The sequence below is a fragment of the Acromyrmex echinatior genome, chromosome 4 (assembly GCF_024713525.1).
Source record: "Acromyrmex echinatior isolate Ae372 chromosome 4, ASM2471352v2, whole genome shotgun sequence".
Classification (NCBI taxonomy): domain Eukaryota; kingdom Metazoa; phylum Arthropoda; class Insecta; order Hymenoptera; family Formicidae; genus Acromyrmex; species Acromyrmex echinatior.
In genome coordinates this window covers 12,329,027-12,346,913 of record NC_141855.1, presented here as the reverse complement: position 1 = coordinate 12,346,913, position 17,887 = coordinate 12,329,027, and the positions used below count along the sequence as shown (strand labels likewise).

Here is a 17,887-nt window from a genome sequence, read left to right as displayed (position 1 = left end):
ATTAATAATCGCATGCATCATGTTTTTAAAGGAAGAGAAATGTACAACACGGAAAACACTTACTGCCAAACTGGCTGCACTTTGAGCGCTGTGCAACCTAATGACAAAAAACACCTCTTTGTGCTTTTCCATAGTGGCAAAGATTTTCGCGGAAAGATCATTGCCGGTTTGAGGAGTATTCGATTTTTTGCTATTTTTTCTTTGATTTGCTTTAGATTTGTTAGATTTCTTCGCCTTTTTCTGACCCTTCTTTTTACCGTCTGGAGTTTCCGCGTCTTCGGACAGTGAAAATATCTGAAAAAATACGAGATCGGGGGATATAAATATATAAGACGTGATTATTGCATGCAAGTAGAAACATTATTTATTTTCTACAACTTACCGCGTTTGCCGCAGCAGCGGCTGCTTCCGCCGCTTCAGCTTGTTTACGTTTCTCTTCCTCTTCTTGATCTAATTCTTTAATACTTTCTTCCAACACATTCGGCCAAAAGTCGCCCTCAAAATATGGTAGGTCCGCCGCGGATGAAAGCCTATCTTCCATAGCTTGTTTTAAGATATCCTACATACAAATATTTCATTTATATATTTCTTTAAAATAGAGAAATACTTGCGTAAATAGTCAAAATGCAAAAAAAAATGTCGCCTGCAAATCCTGTGTTCATTGCTATGTAAATGTAACAAGAACACTAGCTTTGCTACAGACGTTTCTTTAAGTCTCGTTTGACACCGATACGATATCACGACACGTAACGGAAACACAAGAGACTAGATCTAAAAATTCATGAAATGCATTTATCTGTTAACCTTGTAGTCGAGCACGATTCTTTCGACCATTCCCTTGTCCAACATTTTCTTGTACCACTCCTGCAATCTCTTAGGCTTTGGTATTTTTTGTTCTGCGGGATGGCAGTGGAAGATATAATCGTCCCCTTCGGAAGGTGGACAAGCCCAAATGTGAGCCATAGTGTATCTGCAATTTCACATTTTTCTTCTTTATATATTTTTTTAATGTAAAATTCATATTATATTCATATCTTAGATACAATATTAAGTTTCTATTATGTACACTGTAAATTATCTCAATTATAATTTGTCTTTTTGCTTGAATAAACTTACCCAAGCTGCTTCGCGTAATCGAGATATCCAAGAAGAATCTCGTGATACACAGCCGTTCGAAATTGTCTAGGCCTGAAGAAGTGGACAGAATCCAGATACGCGATGTAAACTCGTCTGGTGTTAGGCGGCGTACATTCGCTTCCGTACTCCTGCACGTGCATACCGAAAAAACAGACGTCGGTACCGTCGACTTCCTCGAACGCGAACAATGCTTTTGCGCGGTATGGGAATTCGCCGGGCATGTCACCGTTCTCGACGAATCTACTTCGCATCCCGGGTTTGACCTCGACCACCTTGTCGCTGGATGCGACCACTCTGATCGCGACCTCACCGGCGCCCGCTTCCTTCTTCTTCAAGAAATTATTTACGCGCGTCTCGATATACGTGCCGAGTTTCGTTACGGGTAATCGTTTGGCGTTGAATTTATTCTCTTTGCGTTTCTGTCCCTTCTTCTTTAAGCAATTATCACAGGTAAATCTGTCAAAGGGAAAGTAACTTCTAAGTACGCAAGATATTTTATGGCTTTATCAAACTTGAAAAGATAGTAAACAACGCGAACGCATTTTTTATTTTAATAGAGAGAAAATATAATTCGTCAAATCTTTTTTCGCGGTTATAGTTTTGATCAAATAAAATAAAATTATTTACCCTAATGGCCAGATTGCTTCCATATGGAGCACACAAATTTGATGTACTCTCCTACCACAGTCCGTACAGGTTACAAAAGGCTCTAATTCTAAGTGATCATTCTTCATTTCCTGGAATTGTTCCTTCTTGATGGCACTGTGAGGAACAAAGATATCATATAGACCGTCGAATCAAAATAATGTTAACAAAGATTACACGCGTTAATGTTTTGTCACTTACGTTTGAGGCTGCGTTGGATCGTCTCCCAACGTCACTGTGTCACCAGGAATGTCGTTGAAACATTTCTGACAGAAGGTGTATCTGTCGGAAAGAAGACCAATTCCCTTTAGAAGACCACTATTATATCGGCGCCGTGTGTACGGTTTTATTATGTAAATTCGATGTACGACGGCCAATTTATTCCAAATGTGTGTCCAAGTTTCGGCGTATTGAGTTTCCGTCAATTTCGGCAAGTGTTTTTTTTTTTATATATGTACAATCAATTTTTTTTGGTAATTACACATGCATGCAATGGCCAATTGTTTCGGATCCGATTTCAGTTTCGAAAGACCGTGGAAAGGCATCGTTTGGGTTTTTTTTCGATTACAGTTTTTTCCAGAATCAAGTATTTCGCAGTAGAGTCGAAAAGAAGCAAGGTCGCAGGCAACACAAGAAGTAAGCGGCAAACAAGGATTTGTGTATGCGTGCGTAACCCATGGGCGAAGACATACAAAGAAGAGAACAGTGCCAATGTTAAAAAAATATCAATTTATACGTCATTTTCTAAATCCTAATCGCATATACCAAAAGGCTATGTAAAGCCATTTATATCCAGCGATCAATAAACGTTCCTTACGCTGTAACTTTCTTCAATTTTAGAACTTTAACGCTACATTTTATACTCGTATAAAACGATACATATTCTTTAAGTATATGCGCAACTATATATTACACAAACTTTAAGTGCGTGAGTTTAATACGAAAGAAAATTCGTACATATAGCTTCAAAAAAGTGTAGTTCAGGGGACTGACCTGCTTTTACATTTATTGTCAAAAGCAAGTTAATTAACCTGTCAATTTCATTTAGCGTATTCAGCGATAGGACACTTTCATATTAAAAAGGTCTACAGAAAATGAATACGCGGGGATCACCGTTCTTCAAATGCCCTATAAGCATGGTAGAACCGTATAGAACATTACTTAAAACATAAAAGTCACTACTAGATGTTACAAAATACTGCAAACGTGTCCCCATTGTGCACGCTCTAATTACAGAAATGTTCAAACTGCTAATGTAACATAATACTTAAAATGCCATTTTTCACATGCTCAATCGATTTATATTAACAAAAGTAATATAATGGATTAACTAAACTTCGACTTAAAGTTAGAATACATCTATGTATTAATATTTTGATAGATTCAGCATTAATATTTAATACAATATTAACATTTTAAGCATTAGTATCTTCAAATAACGTATTATCTCTCACGTCAATAGTTCTCTACACATTATAATTCAATATATACTTGAATGTAACTGTGCACTGACCTGTTTTGATACGAATAATACTTTGCATCCCTAGGTATCGTACAAAGCTGCTTGCCATAGCAACAAAGTACCTGCGGGTTGAATGTGTACTTTCTGCCGCAACAATAACCTAGTGCCTGCATCACGGGGTCTATCTCCTGCTCGAACACTTCCGAGAGCTGCGTTTGAAAAAAGGAGAAAAATAAATTAGACTCGAACGTATAAAGCATGTAAGCGATGATATCGTCAGATAAACATTACCTTGGTGCAATATCTATAAACTCGAGAAGTCTTGCGATTATACAGCCAAGCATTATCAAACATCATCCAAACATCGTCGACGTACTCCCACGGATCGCTATACTTCTCCGTGTCGAGTTTTTTCTTGATCGTCGATAGATCCATCGGCTTCTTCACGATAGTCGGATAATCCGGTATACCCAATGCCTGAGGATCTACCGGCTGTCGGAACGGAATGCTCTCAGGATCTTGTCGATATAGCTTTTCCAACGTCGGCATCAATGCTTGGCGCAATTCATCAGGCTTGAACAAGCACTTCTTCTTGTCAGTGGACGTGCCACTTGGTTGAATCGGTTCCGGCACTAAAGGTTTGATGTCAGAGGTAGTCGTATCCTGACTGGACACGGGAGTCATGCTCTCCTCTTTAATGCCAGGCTCTTCCTTCACGATTGCCTCATTCGAGCTCTCCTCCATTGGTTCGGTCTTCGGCTCGGTTTTGATAATAATCTCATTGTTCACACTTTTACCATCCATTCTGTGATTCTGTGGCTCGTCCGGAGGTTCTTGTTTGATCTCCATCTTTATTTCCTCCTTGATGGAATCCAGCTTTCCTTTATTATTATTCATTGGCGGGCTGGGTGAATTGTCACGATCAAGCGCTGCTGTAATGGCAGCCATTTGCGAAGACATGGATGTACTACGTGGAGTGTTTAGTGCCGCTCGTTCTTGCAAGGTCATACCCTTGCCAAGACTCGCAAGGCCGGCTGGGGACGGTGTTGGGCCGGAATGGGGAGGCGTCTGGTTCGATGCGGAAGAGACCGTTTGATTTGGCGTCATTAATGATGGTACAAGTGGTGTGTTTGGTGTGGACGTGGTCGACTGAGGTCCGTTAGTCGTACCCGTAGTCGTCACGGGTACGCCACCCGTTGGACTTGGTCCGCTGGACGCAGGCGGTGGTATCGTCTGTGGTGTCGATGTTGCAATACCATTGTCATTAGGCGTGGTAGCTGACAATGGCCGAGTTGGAAATTGTTGATTCGATTGTTGTTGCGGCTGTTGCTGCGGCTGCTGTGCACTTGGTTGCTGCATACCACTAAACGGTGATGGTGTTTGCGGAATCGATGTTGCTGGAGTACCGACCTGGCTGGGAGCACTTGTCGGTTGTGGTTGTTGCTGACTTTGCTGTTGCTGCTGCTGTTGTTGTTGCTGTTGTTGCGCCGCTTGAGCCTGGGCTTGCGCCAGCCGGACTTTCATGAGATCGGGAAATTGATGCTGGTTCTGAATAGGAGAACTGTTAGGTAAACCGGCAGTCGTGCCATTGGACGTCGGGAATTGACTAGTCGTCGCGTTGTTAGATGCAGTAGTGGTCGTAAGATTAGCCTGGGACATTTGAGGTCCAAACGGACTCAGTCCAGGATTAGGCACCATATTGGCATTGGATGTAGATTGTCCGTTTGGGCTAGGACCGGGAGGGCCTACCAGGATGCCTTGTTGTTGTTGCTGCTGCTGCTGTTGTATTTGCTGCTGAGCTTGCACCTGTTGCTGTTGGGCCTGCTGTTGTTGTTGCGCTTGCTGTTGCTGTGGGAACTGCATCCTATTGTGCTGTTGGATAGCCATCGCTGGTATCGTTGCCAGTTGACCCATACTCGGTGAGTGACTTCGTAAGGTAGGTGGTACTGTCCCGACAGGTTTCGATGCCCCTGGCATAACGGTACCTACATTTGGAGGCGCACATGGCCTTAATCCAGGACCAGATGTACCCGGTGGCTGCGTTGGTTGTTGTTGCTGTTGTTGCTGTTGCGCTTGCAGCTGTTGTTGTTCCTTTCGTTTTTGTCGTTTTTCATCTACGTTATTCGACAAATTGCTCTTAGGATAGCTAGTAGTTAGATACATGTTAACTTAAAAAGAAAAGTTCGTTTTTTAAAGAATTGATTAATTGAAATATGTATAACACACGCACGCACACAATTACATACTCTCATTAAAAATAATATATTAATGACAAAAAAAAAACTTGAACATGGACTACGTAAGTTAGGCCGTCCATGTATTTAAAATAGTCTTCAAATAATATCAAACTAATCACAAACTTGTACTAGTATCTTAAGACGGCTATTACTTAAAATGGTTTTTAAATAAAATTAAACATCAGCATTAAAAATATTTCAATGTGTCGAAATTGTATTATTTACCAAGTTCCTTTTGAATCTTGTAAATTTTCTCGGCCAATAGATGATAATATTCCGACCGAGAGTTAGCCATTTCATACATGTCACCTTCTACCTTCCTCGCGTACGCAACTAAGTTGTGCATTCTTTTATCGAGCATGGCTTGTGGATCGGGAGTCGGGAATATCGCTTGAACCCTAAAAAAGTTAGATACACACGCTATAACATACTGAGTTATAGCTCGATAAGTTTCGAAAAGTCATATATAATAAAATTTTCACTAACAATTTATGAACGAGATGGTTCCTGAGATCAGGAGTGACGGACAAATGCCATTCCTTTGTTCCTTGCACCGGCGTCGCAGTGACTTGTCCGGGTTGAAGACCACCTGGAAGCTGCAGATTTGCTAATCTATTTTCCCCGCCTATCACACCAGGTTGTCCAGACTCGTTCAGTCCGAACAATGTTTGCATATTAACAGATTGCTGTATATTGGCAGCAGCCGCTGCTGCGGCGGATGTGGGTCCAGTCGTCGGTACCGTCTGATTACCGGCTACTCCGACTGTGCTAGGATCGGAATTTAAAGGAAGAGATACATTCGGAGCGACTACTTGTTGTCCAGCACCGACTACAGATTGTCCCGGTGCAGCTGAAACACACATGGGCGCCCATCGCTTGTTGCTTTTCTCGTAAAAATCTATACAAATCATATTTTATACTTTTAGCAGAATATAAAAAAAATAATATAACAAAATATAATTTTATACAATACATACAATACAATAAATTTTATAAAATGTTTTACAGTTGAAAAAAGTTTTAAGTTGAAAAAAATAAACAGTTAATATAAAATGTCATGCAACTCACCCTGTGTTTGAGGTTGCGCTAATCTAACATTGCCCAGTGCTCCTGGAGGACCCGCCATGCCGGGAGTTGGCATTCTGACGCCTCTTCCAACGCCTTGACCGGGCAAAATTCCCGGTGTCGTTGTTGGACATTGAATCCCTAAAGCTTCATAAGCCCTTCTCATTTCAGATGGACTTGTATTTGGCTGATTATTTGGTTGAATTGCGGGCGCTATTGATAAAAAGAACACGTATATAATGTAAATGTATAGAATATCTCCAGATAAGTACCGTTTGAAATAACTGCTAAACCAGAACTATATATATAAAAAACGTAAACACATTTTATTCCTTCGCATTATTAAAGTTTTACTTTTTAAGAAAATATATAAATAAAATGTGTTTATGTTTTTTAAAGAATTTTTGGAGAATCGCCGGAATATCAAAGTGACAAATATTTTCAAATTACCTTGCGCAGAATTAGTCCTATTTTTATTTGCTTGTTTTATTGGCAAGCATACTGGACAATCACTTCGGTTACAATGTTTCCAATGACTGATAATTTGTCTAGACATGCTACAGTGAGGCACCGTACAAGTTTTACCAACTTGACAATTCGTCATATGATTCAAAACATTTTTCATGGTTTTACAATCCGGCAAGGTGCACTGTCTCATCTCGCCGTTCGCTTGACTCTCGCGTCGCTGGCATTTATGCGCATGTAAAAGTAGCACCAATTGTTGCTGTATGAGTCTACATTTTTCTGGATCTGGTGTCGATTTTTGGCCTAAACCGAACAAAGTTCATATTGAGCGAAGGCATTGTAACAAGTAACATGATTTATAATAGTCCAGAGACACGATAGTGTCTCGACGCTAAAAAAAGCGTAGCGTTTTAGCGCGAGACAGTACAGTGTATCTTTACGTGGAGCGGTGAGTTTTCTAAGACCTCAATTACTATATCTCAATAATGGTTGACGATCAAATTCTATGTATGGTCAATCGGTAGCTTGTAGGTAATTGTATAATGAAAGTGCATTTATTTTTTTTTATTTACCTTATGAACAGAGATATTACAAGTTCCAAATTTTGTTCAAATTATATATATATATATATATATATATATATATATATATACATATATATATATATATATGATGAAGAGATTCGACTTACCCGTTTGAACACCAGCACCAGGCATTTGCCCTTGCGTAGCTTGCTGCGGACCTGGTTGCCCTCCGGTCGGTGCTCCTGATTGAGGTTGAGCTGGACTTGGTGCTGGTGGCTGCGCTTGTTGTGCTGCCGTTCCACCTTCCTGACCACCCACGACATTCGTAGCACCGATCGGACCAGCAGCACTAGTAAATCTGCTAGCAGCGGCTGCCGCTTGCATGGGACTCATGTTTGTTCCAACGCCCTTCTGCTGCGGTTTGACGACACCTACGGGATTATTGGAGCATACAGTTACGCCTGCCCCTGGTCCAACCGTATTTGGAGAACCTGTATTATAAATTTTATCTTCATCGTGCTGCATCTGTCTCTATTGACAACGTTCGTTTCTTCGTTCATATATATATAATATATATATATAAAACAAAAGAAAATATATTTTATATACCATAGCTATACGGATTCGATGCACCTAGTTGCCCCATAGTCGGCATATTTGCCATGTTAGGAGGAGCCTGCATTCTGGGACCACCCTGACCAGGACCGACGATGCCAACTTGATGCACCTGTTGATGAGGACTTTGCCCTCTCGCCGGTCCAATCATATGCGCTTGCTGTTGTTGCTGCATTGCCACAGCTCTTGTGTTCATCATTCCAGGACCATTTTGCATCGGCGTAACCCCGTGAGGAGCACCGGGATGATGTATTGCTTGAGTATTAGGGCCCATCATGGTTACCTTTAAAAGATTCTTGGTCAAATATATGATTATCAATGTTTTACTAGAGAAAAAGTTATTGTATTACATAAATTAACATACTGTATTTAAAGGTTGTTTGTTCAAACTGTTTGTTACTATCAAGCTCCCGCCAGCCATTCCTCCCATATTGTTTCCGCTAGCGGTGCTAGTCATCACTAAACCGGAATTCATACCGCCCGGCATCGACATCGCGGGGTTACTTCCGGCCATACTCATAGATGATTGTAAACCGCCCATCGAATTCGCGATCGACATTTGATTATTCGCCAACGAACTGGCTATACTACTTGGTAGATTACCAAGACTCACGACCATCTGTGGATCGACTATTCCTCCCTTAGAAACGGAAACGTTCGGTGGCGATTGCATATTCGGACTCTTGTTACCTAACGTTCCAGCAGCCATTACTAAGGAATTCGCCACCAAGTTTTTGTTTCCCTGTTTAATAATTTTTTATAAAGTATAAGGTGTATATCGATTAATAAAATTGTCAGATTTCTAATGTGTAATGTAATCATACCTGCTGTTGTTGAATAAGATGATGAGAGAGTTGTTGTTGCTGCTGCTGTACATGTTGTCTGAGTTCTGTCTCGAGAGCACCATTTTGCTGCCCTGGACCAGGACCAGTTGCAGGTGGCTTGGTGCTCTCGGTTGTGGAACCCCAAGATCCAGATGACAGCAAGTCATCAGGAAGATCATTTTCAAGATCGAACATTTCTGTGTTAGAAATGTAATCTGAGAATGAAGAAAAGAAAGAAATTAAGAATCACGTTTCTATGAGCATCATGTTTTTGTCGTGATAACACATACTGGCTATCAGAAAAATATATTTCTACATTTGTTATTACATCAGTGTGTGTACGTGACTTATAGTATCATTAATTTATTCATTAATTCATTAATTTGACTTTTCATTTTATTTTATTGTTTAATTTTACTCGCTGTGTATCAAAATGACACTTTCATCTGTTTCTGAACTATTTAAATTTTATCATGACACATTATATACAGTACATGTACTATTTTTCGAGATAACCAGTTCGCAGATTAAAATGATTATAATATTGAGAATGATAAGTACCATAGATACCAAGAAATCATTAGTAATTTTACAAGGGTAAGATTTTAGCGCCGTCACCATAGCTTTTAGCATCAAAATTTTAGCAGAGTATCTATATCTTCGATATTACAAATGTACGTGTTACATCATTATGTGCATAATGTATTATAGACCCTTTTATATACATATATACACATATAATTGCATGTAAATATATAATACATATATACATGCGTGTATATAGAGACACGTACAGGCAAAAAAGCATTCAATTTTCATCTATATTACAAAAAACTTCCGATGCTATTAACATCATTACAAAATGTTCACATTCCTATCAACATCATTAAAAAATGTAAACATTTCTAAATAAATAAAACTGTTATGAAACTTACTCATCTATCCACGACTGACCATATATACATTGACGGAGAAAAAAAGGGTGTACATATATAAATGTATACGTATGTATATATAGGAAAAGTACAAATGCAAAAAGGAGATCCTATATATCAAAATGAAAACGAAAAAAAAAGAAAAAATTATAGAAAACTGTACGTGGTTGTAAAACAAACATGAAAAATAAGACATGAGACATACACTGCATGAGCATAACGTAAAGGAGCCTTATTCTACAGCAGAATGAAAATTTTCGGCATAATAAATTAGTGCTAAACTAAACAAGCATCCAGCGAAGCTATCGATGGCAAACTTTATAGAAGAGTCATGCGAAGAAATCAGTCACTCTAGAAAATATCTGTTCAAGCAAAATAATACTCCCGGCGCGCCATGTTCGTAAGAGAATGTCGGTTCTCTTCATCCTAAAAAAGAAGAAAAAAAAAGGCAAAAATTTTTCAAAAATTTTAAACAAGATTTGTCTGCGCACGCATAGATTTTCATTCTATATTTACGTTCCTTTATAAATATCTGTAAAAGATTTAATTGATATAGACCGAGTCGACTTCCCACCTACGCTATTTATTATCAGCGCTGTATCGTAAACTCTCTTTATGTTAGAAGCACAGTGTTGTATGCATACTTAATTTCACCTTTGCAATTCCTCCGCAAGTCCACGAGCTCGGGGCGTGTGTGTCGCATGTCTATGTTACGTTTTGATTCACATCGAGAAATGTCTCACGGTGTTCATTACAGAAAAGAGGGGAACTCGGTTTATCTTGAATTCTTATGTACCTTTATAGCAACCACCGATCCAATTTTTCTCCATTGCTATGTAAAGTGAATCAGTCCGTGATCAAAGTAAGACAATACTTAATATATCCGTATTGCCGCTCTATATGCTCTGCCATATTTTTTTCAAAGATAAATTATCACGACATCCATTTCTTTCATATTCTTCTCTAACCGTGTCGACAATAGACTAAAGTTACCATAGTGACAATATGCCAAAACTATCACCCATCAGAAAGTAGTGGTGAGACTGGAAGATGTCACTGAAAACCAGAGACTGAGACAAGTAACTTTAACGAGAGAAATGTATGGTACTATGAGATGATCGAACGGCCAAACAGATTTCATTTTTTTTGTTTGTGGTGCCGAAACTTGATACTTTTTCGAGATTGTCGCTTTTTTGATCTGATAATGATATTTACTTCTTTTCTGGATGTTGTTCCAGTGTTGCAGCGGATGCTGTTGCAGATGTAGCTGTTGCGGTGGAGCCTGTATTTGTTGCATGTTACCACTGCCACCTCCCCCGTAGTTCGTATAAGCAGGGTGCATCAATAAAGGCGGCATACCCACTACTATATCACAGTTTTTCGTTTAATTTAGAACGAAGGAGAATATACTATTCAAAGCTTGTTCTCTGGATTATGGTACTTTAAAGCCGGTATTCATAATCAATTCTTATTTCGAGGCCATCTTAAGTAATATCTTAAGATACTCTGATATGCAATTTTGCTGAAGTATTTAAAAATGTAGCACTGAAAATAATTTTGTTGGACCATAAAAATAATTATGTAGGACGAGCAAACTGCTAGAATTTTCAAACTTTTTGTCATCAAACGTCCTGCTAAATTATCTGAACGATCAAAATTATTTTCATATCTGTATATAGCAAAAATTTTTAGATTTAAAATCTAAATACTTCAGCAAAACTGTTTTTTCCGTATACTTAAGATGGTATTAAATATAAGAATTGACTACGAATACTGACTTAATTGTAAGTAACAGAAACAGTTTGAGAATTCGACTTTTCGGTCAACGCACTCTTACGCACGCTCGCGATTCTTGGCATTTGTGAAAACTCGAGCGAACTGTTTCTGTGACTTTATTCGCTGAGTACCCTCGCAAAGAAGCGATTCGAAGAGTCCGCGATTACATCCGAGTAAAAAGATAATTACAAATCGATAATAATACAGCGTTATGTGCGTCAACTTCGAGTTTGAAAACTGTTAAGGGATGATTAAGATGTGTTCAAAAGGGTAATTTAAAAAACAAAAAATAAAGGAAGAACAAAGAGATATATATTAGCGCATCGTTCATGCCAGCGAGATGTAATCTTTAACATTAAAGTGTCATGCACCCTCATGCACTACAAGATCGCAACTATGTTTTAAATCTAGAATATGTCTAGAAGAATGTACAGAACTGCAATGTCAGTATGGCACATTCGTTTCAAAACAGAGCAAGACAGTGTAATGTCCATTTCTATCAAGATAGATTAATTTTAATCTCTTTAATTTATTCCCAGACAACACGAAGCATAACCAGAATATAAGACGTTTCTAAAATATCTTTATAAATGATCCTCGTAAACATTTCTTTTAAATTAAAAAAATATTGGTGTAAATTTAACACAATATCTACATAATTCTCACTGTACTGGTATTAATAATTTTTCAGATTTTGAATACAATGTACATTAAATTAAATTTGAAGACATCCGTTGAAATTTATTTAGTTCTATCGACATCTTCACAGATGTATATAATAATGTACATGTTAGAAAAATAGTTAAAAATTAAAAAAATTATTTTTTTAGCATAAATTATTTATTACTGTAGCCTTAAATTAAATTAAAAAAAAAAAATTAACATGAGTCCATTAAAATCAGATCTGAAAGAGTCAATCTCAACATATAATATAAAAAATATTATGGATTAAAATCCATACAATCATGATGAAGATTTAAAACCTAGAAGGTTAAATCCACATCATGCTATTAATATTAATACCAACACAGTGAGAAAAATTGTATAGACACTTTATGTTGTGTTAAATATTATATATTATGTTGATCTAAAAATTTAGCTAGCTACAAATCTGAAAATAATTTTGTCTGTATCTACTTAAATTTTAAGATACTTCAGCAAAATCATTCTTTCTGTTTCAAGATGCTTTTTAGACATTCTTTCAAACATCTCATGTTTCGATTTTGGACTTTATGTGGTCTCTGGGTTTTTTACCTTTTTCTAATACCTAGAATTAAAAGAAGATAAGAAGCAAGTTAAACCGAGATTAAAATTAATCTACAATAATAGAAATGGACACAAGTGTGAAAAAACGGAACAAATAACGTACAAAGTTATTCTCTCAACAGACTCGCGCGTGTATACTGTCCGCGTGTAAATCTCCGAGCGAAACTCGGCGCGCCGCACCGCGGCTCTCCTCGTGTATCATCCATCTTGCGTCGACGGAGCTCGCGTCGCGTCACGAGAGTATCGCGGAACGACACTGTCGTGATCGTCGTCAAAGGTCAGAAGGAAGATCGGCGAGATTTCACGCGTACGCGTAGAGTCGTTACCTAAACGTGAAGCCATAAGAAATTGATCGATCATAGTCAATTATTCTTCGACTGTGATTGGTCAATTTCTTATGGCTTATGACTTAAAGCTCAGGTAATGGCTTATAGTAGAAAGATATAATTGAAAAGCACAAGCAATAGGAACATGGAATAACAGACTTATTTCAACTGGAGAAACTGTGAATACTAGATGACCAATTCCTTAAGAACGAAAAAAGGGACATTAAAAAAAATCTATATTAATTGTCGTAATTAAATTTTAATAAACATTTTTTTATAACTGTTAATGAAACACATAAACAATATTATTATTGTGGGTATTATATTTGTTAAATAAATATAACACCCAATGTACAATATAACATCACGTGAAACCGCAACAAAAATTACTCATCAAGTTACGAGATTAAATTTCAATTTTTTAAACTTGTATCTTTTTACCGAATGTATTTTATGAATGATATTTGGATTTTTAGAAATCATAACATTTTATCATGTACTTAAAAGAGGAACAATTTATAATCTTTAATTTGAGAGTTGATTATTTTAAGCCAGTATTCATAGTCGGTTCTTTTTTCAAGATTATCGTAAGTAACTCTAAAATCTTTGAGGTGGAATCTAATTCTAAAAAGTGACAAATAGTTGAGCTATAATTGAGCTAATGTTGAAAGAGTAACTCAGCTGTCAATTTTAACAGTGAGATTTTACTCTTTAGAGTTAGAATCCATTCTAAAGATTCTAGATTTTAGAAAGAATATTTTAAGAGTGCTAATACTTGTAGATATTCACAATCGATTCTTATATTTAAGACTGTCTTGAGTACAATCCTAAGATGTCATGGACCAATCAGACAACCCATTAGCATCTTAAGACATTACTTAACGTTTTTGAAATAAGAACAGACTATGAATACTAACCTGTGATTGGCTTATAACACCTTAAGATTGTACTTAAAGCTGTCTTAAAATAAGAACGGACTATGAATACTGATCTGTGATTGACTTATAACACCTTAAGACGATCTTAAATATAAGACTCTGAATATCGTCTCTATAGTGTACATACATCCGCACAAATTCATGATATTCTAATTGAGATCATATCTTTCTATTGCCTGTACTTTTTAATTATGTTTCAAGTTTAATTCCGTGGAAAATAGATAACGCGTTCGATTTTGATCGAAACTTGTCGGCGCACGCCTCGAGCATCTTGGCGCGCTCACGCGAGACTTCGCTTGGAGATTCGGCGACGCCTGAGCGATCCATCGCGACGCGGTGCGTCGTACCGACGTCGCAAACAGACGGTGGGCTGGCTGGCCAGCCAGCACAGCCATGGCGGTCAGCTGCGCCCGATAGAATCGTGAAAACCGCGCCGGATCTCTCGGTCCGGGTCTCTTTTTTTTTTCTCTTCTCCGCCGTATGTGCGTGTATTTGTATGTGTGTGTATGTGCGATGCGCGTCACAGCGTACGCGTGCACCGCGTACTCCTGCGTAAGATTAGTCGCGGAACTGCGCGCGGTTCCCGGAAGGAAGGAAGGAAGGAAGGAAGGAAAAAAAAAGAGAAAGAGAAGGAGAGAAAGAGATGATCGTCAGGGCTAAAAGGCCTGTTCTTTATCACTGCACTGGATTAAATCTTGCTTTTGTCAAATTTGAAAGAAACATCTATTTCATTTTGACAAGTGTGCACTGCTCGCAGAACACAAATAGGAACATTACATGAATATTATAATTTCCCACTGAATGTAAGATCTGTTAGCGTTACTTGTATTTATTGCTCTTAGCATCTTTATTCTTTCTCTTTCTCTCTCTCTCTCTCTCTCTCTCTCTCTCTCTCTCTCTCTCTTCTCTCTCTCTGTCTCTTTTCAATCCGTCCGAATGTACCTAAGTTCTTCTAATTTTTAAGGATTTCAAGCAACACGAACAAACCTATAAATATAACATAAAGCCCTGATTAAATTAAAGATTGAGATTGGATTGGAATTTAACCAATCAGAGAAAGAAAATCGACCTCAAGTTTAGTGAATTTTGCTTTGAGTTAAATTTTAATTCACTTTCAACTCCAGTCTGATCACATGTTTTGCATCAAAATTTGGATATGACAATTACCTTGCGTTCTTTTCAGCTGAATTTTTGCACTGCACTTCTGGAGAAAACTCCAGATGAAAAAAAAAGAGAAAAAAAGATGAACGGTGCAAGAAGTTTAATTAAAAATTACAACCTATTGTTGTAGGAAATTATGTAATATATAGATGTAATATTACACTGTTACTTCGTTCTGCGAGTAGTTAAGCAAAGAAGAGACCTAAAGACATTGGAAGGAAGGAAAAGCCTGTGCCATACGAGGAAGATGTAGAGAATTACGAAATGGAGATTAGAATTTAATCAATCAAAAAGAACGAAATGAATTAAAATAAAAATTATCTGATTGAATTTCAATCTTCAATCCTTCGGCTTGGTTCTACCAATGTAAGACTAACTTTTAACCTCGCAGTTTACTTTTTATCTTTTTTGAAAGATTCTAAGAAACTCTAAACATCTAAACATTTAAGAATCTAAAGAATCTAAGAATTAGAAAAAAAGTGTCTATTCGCGTTGCTTGCTCCTTCTCTCTTCAACACATTCGAATATATATTTACCTCATTTTAAGTGCAAAAATTTCTGGTGATTCAAACAGTAGATTTATTGATAAACAGCAAATTAAATCAAGGTTAAAATTAATCATTAGTGAAACGGGACTCTAGTCTCCAATGCATTAATCTCCAACATGGACTGAAAGGAAGCGGAGGAACCGGCGGTGAACGAAAAAAAAAAAAGAGATAAAAAATACAAAAGAACTGGCGAACAACTTACCCGTCGAATCCGACGTCCCCTGGAACGGATCGAGTTTGGGCCGCTTCGGCGGAGGACCGTCCACCAGGTGGTCGGCCATGGCTCCTCCGCGCGGCTGTTATCTTTCTTCCGTAATAACCTAACCTCTCGCTCTTCCTTCCCACTTGCGCCCGTCTCTCGCTGATCCCTCTCAACCACCAGCGCGCGCGCGCGCGCGCGCACACACAGGTAGCACGACCGCGTCCGGTCGTCGTACACGCGTCTCGCAAACGAAACAGCACTGTGGGTAACTAAGTGAAGCCCTTGGTTGGTCCTTAATCTCTTCAACTAGAAGACCACCGTCGCCGTGGTCCTGGTTGGCGCTGGCGCTGTTGCTACATTCGCCGTTTCTGTTGTTATCAAATCTATCAGTGATGCAATCGCCGATGACAACGACAACGACGATGACGATGATGATGATGATGAGGATGGTGATGATGATGATGATGATACTGATGACGACGATGATGATGATGACGATGAAGATAAAGATGATACAGCTACCACTTGCTCCCTGCCAGTGGCGGGGCAACCGCGTAACAATTTCACCGTGCCGCAATCGTACTCGCGCGCATAACAACAACAATGAGAACCGCGGCGCGTGGAGCGTCCCCGTGTAGCATCCTGTGGTGCACGGTCAACCATTGGGCATCGTAGGACTCGGGGTACGTCGAACCCCCGGCGTCAAAGCCCGCGAGCGCACGGGCAGACGAATACAAAAGTAATAATGCACACACACCGTAGAAACGCACCAATAGAACCACTAGACACCAAAAGCACCAGCGGAGAATAACTACGGTGACGGCGACGATGGTGACGATGGCGACGACGAGTAATGTCTGATGCTGCTCTCTGTCTGTCTGTCTGTCTCTCTCTTTCTCTTTCTTTCCTTCACTCCGGCGAACGACGACGAGACGGCTGCCGCGCCGCGTCGCCGGCGATAGGACGGGACGGCAGATCAGCAGCCGCGTCGAGAAGCGAGAAGAACACAACGACGGCAGCGGCGGTGACGACGAGACGACGACGGTGATGTCGACGGTGGCGGCGACGACGGCGAATCGCGACTCCGCCACTCCGAAGAACGCCGAGAGACGGATGATGAGCGCGCGACGCGCGGACTCGTCTCGTCACGATTCGATTCACCTCGACTCGCTGCTAGGTTCTCGCGACTCCGACGCACCGCCGAATAATCTCTCGTAGCTCTCCCGCTCTACTCGCGCTCTCACTCTCGCGCTCGCTCTCAACTCTAACTCACTGTGTGCGTGTGCGTGTGTATGGTATGTATGTGGTATATGTGTATGTGTGTATGTGTGGTGGTGCGTGCGTGTGTGAATGTGTGCGCGCCTGTCTGTCTGTCTGTCTATCTGTCTCTCTCTTTCTTTCTCTCTCTCTCTTTCTCTTTCGCGCTCTCCTTAACTCTCTCGATCACCCTTCGGCACTTGTCTATCTTCTCTCGTAAAATATAACAATCGTATGTATATCCAACGCGATCGTACGTGCTGACTGTACGACGACTCGCCAAACGACTGGCTGCGCGCACGGCGCTAGCTTACGGCGACGATGTCGCTCCCGAGGCCCTCTGGTACCATCTTCCTCTCCTCTTCTCTCTCTCTTGGCCTCGGACACACTGCGACACACGGGGCGCGCGAACGATCAGCGGGAAATGAGCGTTTATCCCCATGCACTCGCGCGCGATATCGCGGACGCGAGCAAGCGGACGCGATCGCGGGTATCGGCACGTAC

The 17,887-nt window shown here is 39.6% G+C and overlaps 1 protein-coding gene across 10 annotated transcripts in view; it reads right to left on the bottom strand.

Annotated features, from left to right (window-relative positions):
- The window catches only part of LOC105146566 (CREB-binding protein), a 29,075-nt gene extending 12,810 nt beyond the window's left edge, over positions 1-16,265 (bottom strand). For 2 of the 10 annotated variants that reach the window (XM_087404986.1, XM_087404981.1), the window contains exons 1-14: positions 8,145-8,450; positions 7,703-8,026; positions 6,997-7,314; positions 6,550-6,759; positions 5,968-6,331; positions 5,707-5,879; positions 3,536-5,358; positions 3,296-3,453; positions 1,984-2,100; positions 1,765-1,899; positions 1,117-1,593; positions 805-970; positions 383-559; positions 64-294 (exon numbers count right to left, since the gene is read on the bottom strand). In XM_087404986.1, the coding sequence (XP_087261112.1) occupies positions 64-294; positions 383-559; positions 805-970; positions 1,117-1,593; positions 1,765-1,899; positions 1,984-2,100; positions 3,296-3,453; positions 3,536-5,358; positions 5,707-5,879; positions 5,968-6,331; positions 6,550-6,759; positions 6,997-7,314; positions 7,703-8,026; positions 8,145-8,427 (4,956 nt within the window). In that variant the 5' untranslated portion in view covers positions 8,428-8,450. Of the gene's footprint in view, positions 1-63; positions 295-382; positions 560-804; positions 971-1,116; positions 1,594-1,764; positions 1,900-1,983; positions 2,101-3,295; positions 3,454-3,535; positions 5,359-5,706; positions 5,880-5,967; positions 6,380-6,549; positions 6,760-6,996; positions 7,315-7,702; positions 8,027-8,144; positions 8,451-8,514; positions 8,893-8,974; positions 9,190-11,124; positions 11,275-16,126 lie in introns of those variants that run through there. The other 8 variants (XM_087404982.1, XM_087404990.1, XM_087404985.1 and 5 more) reach the window with 8 other exon arrangements.
- Positions 16,266-17,887: the final 1,622 nt, after the last annotated feature.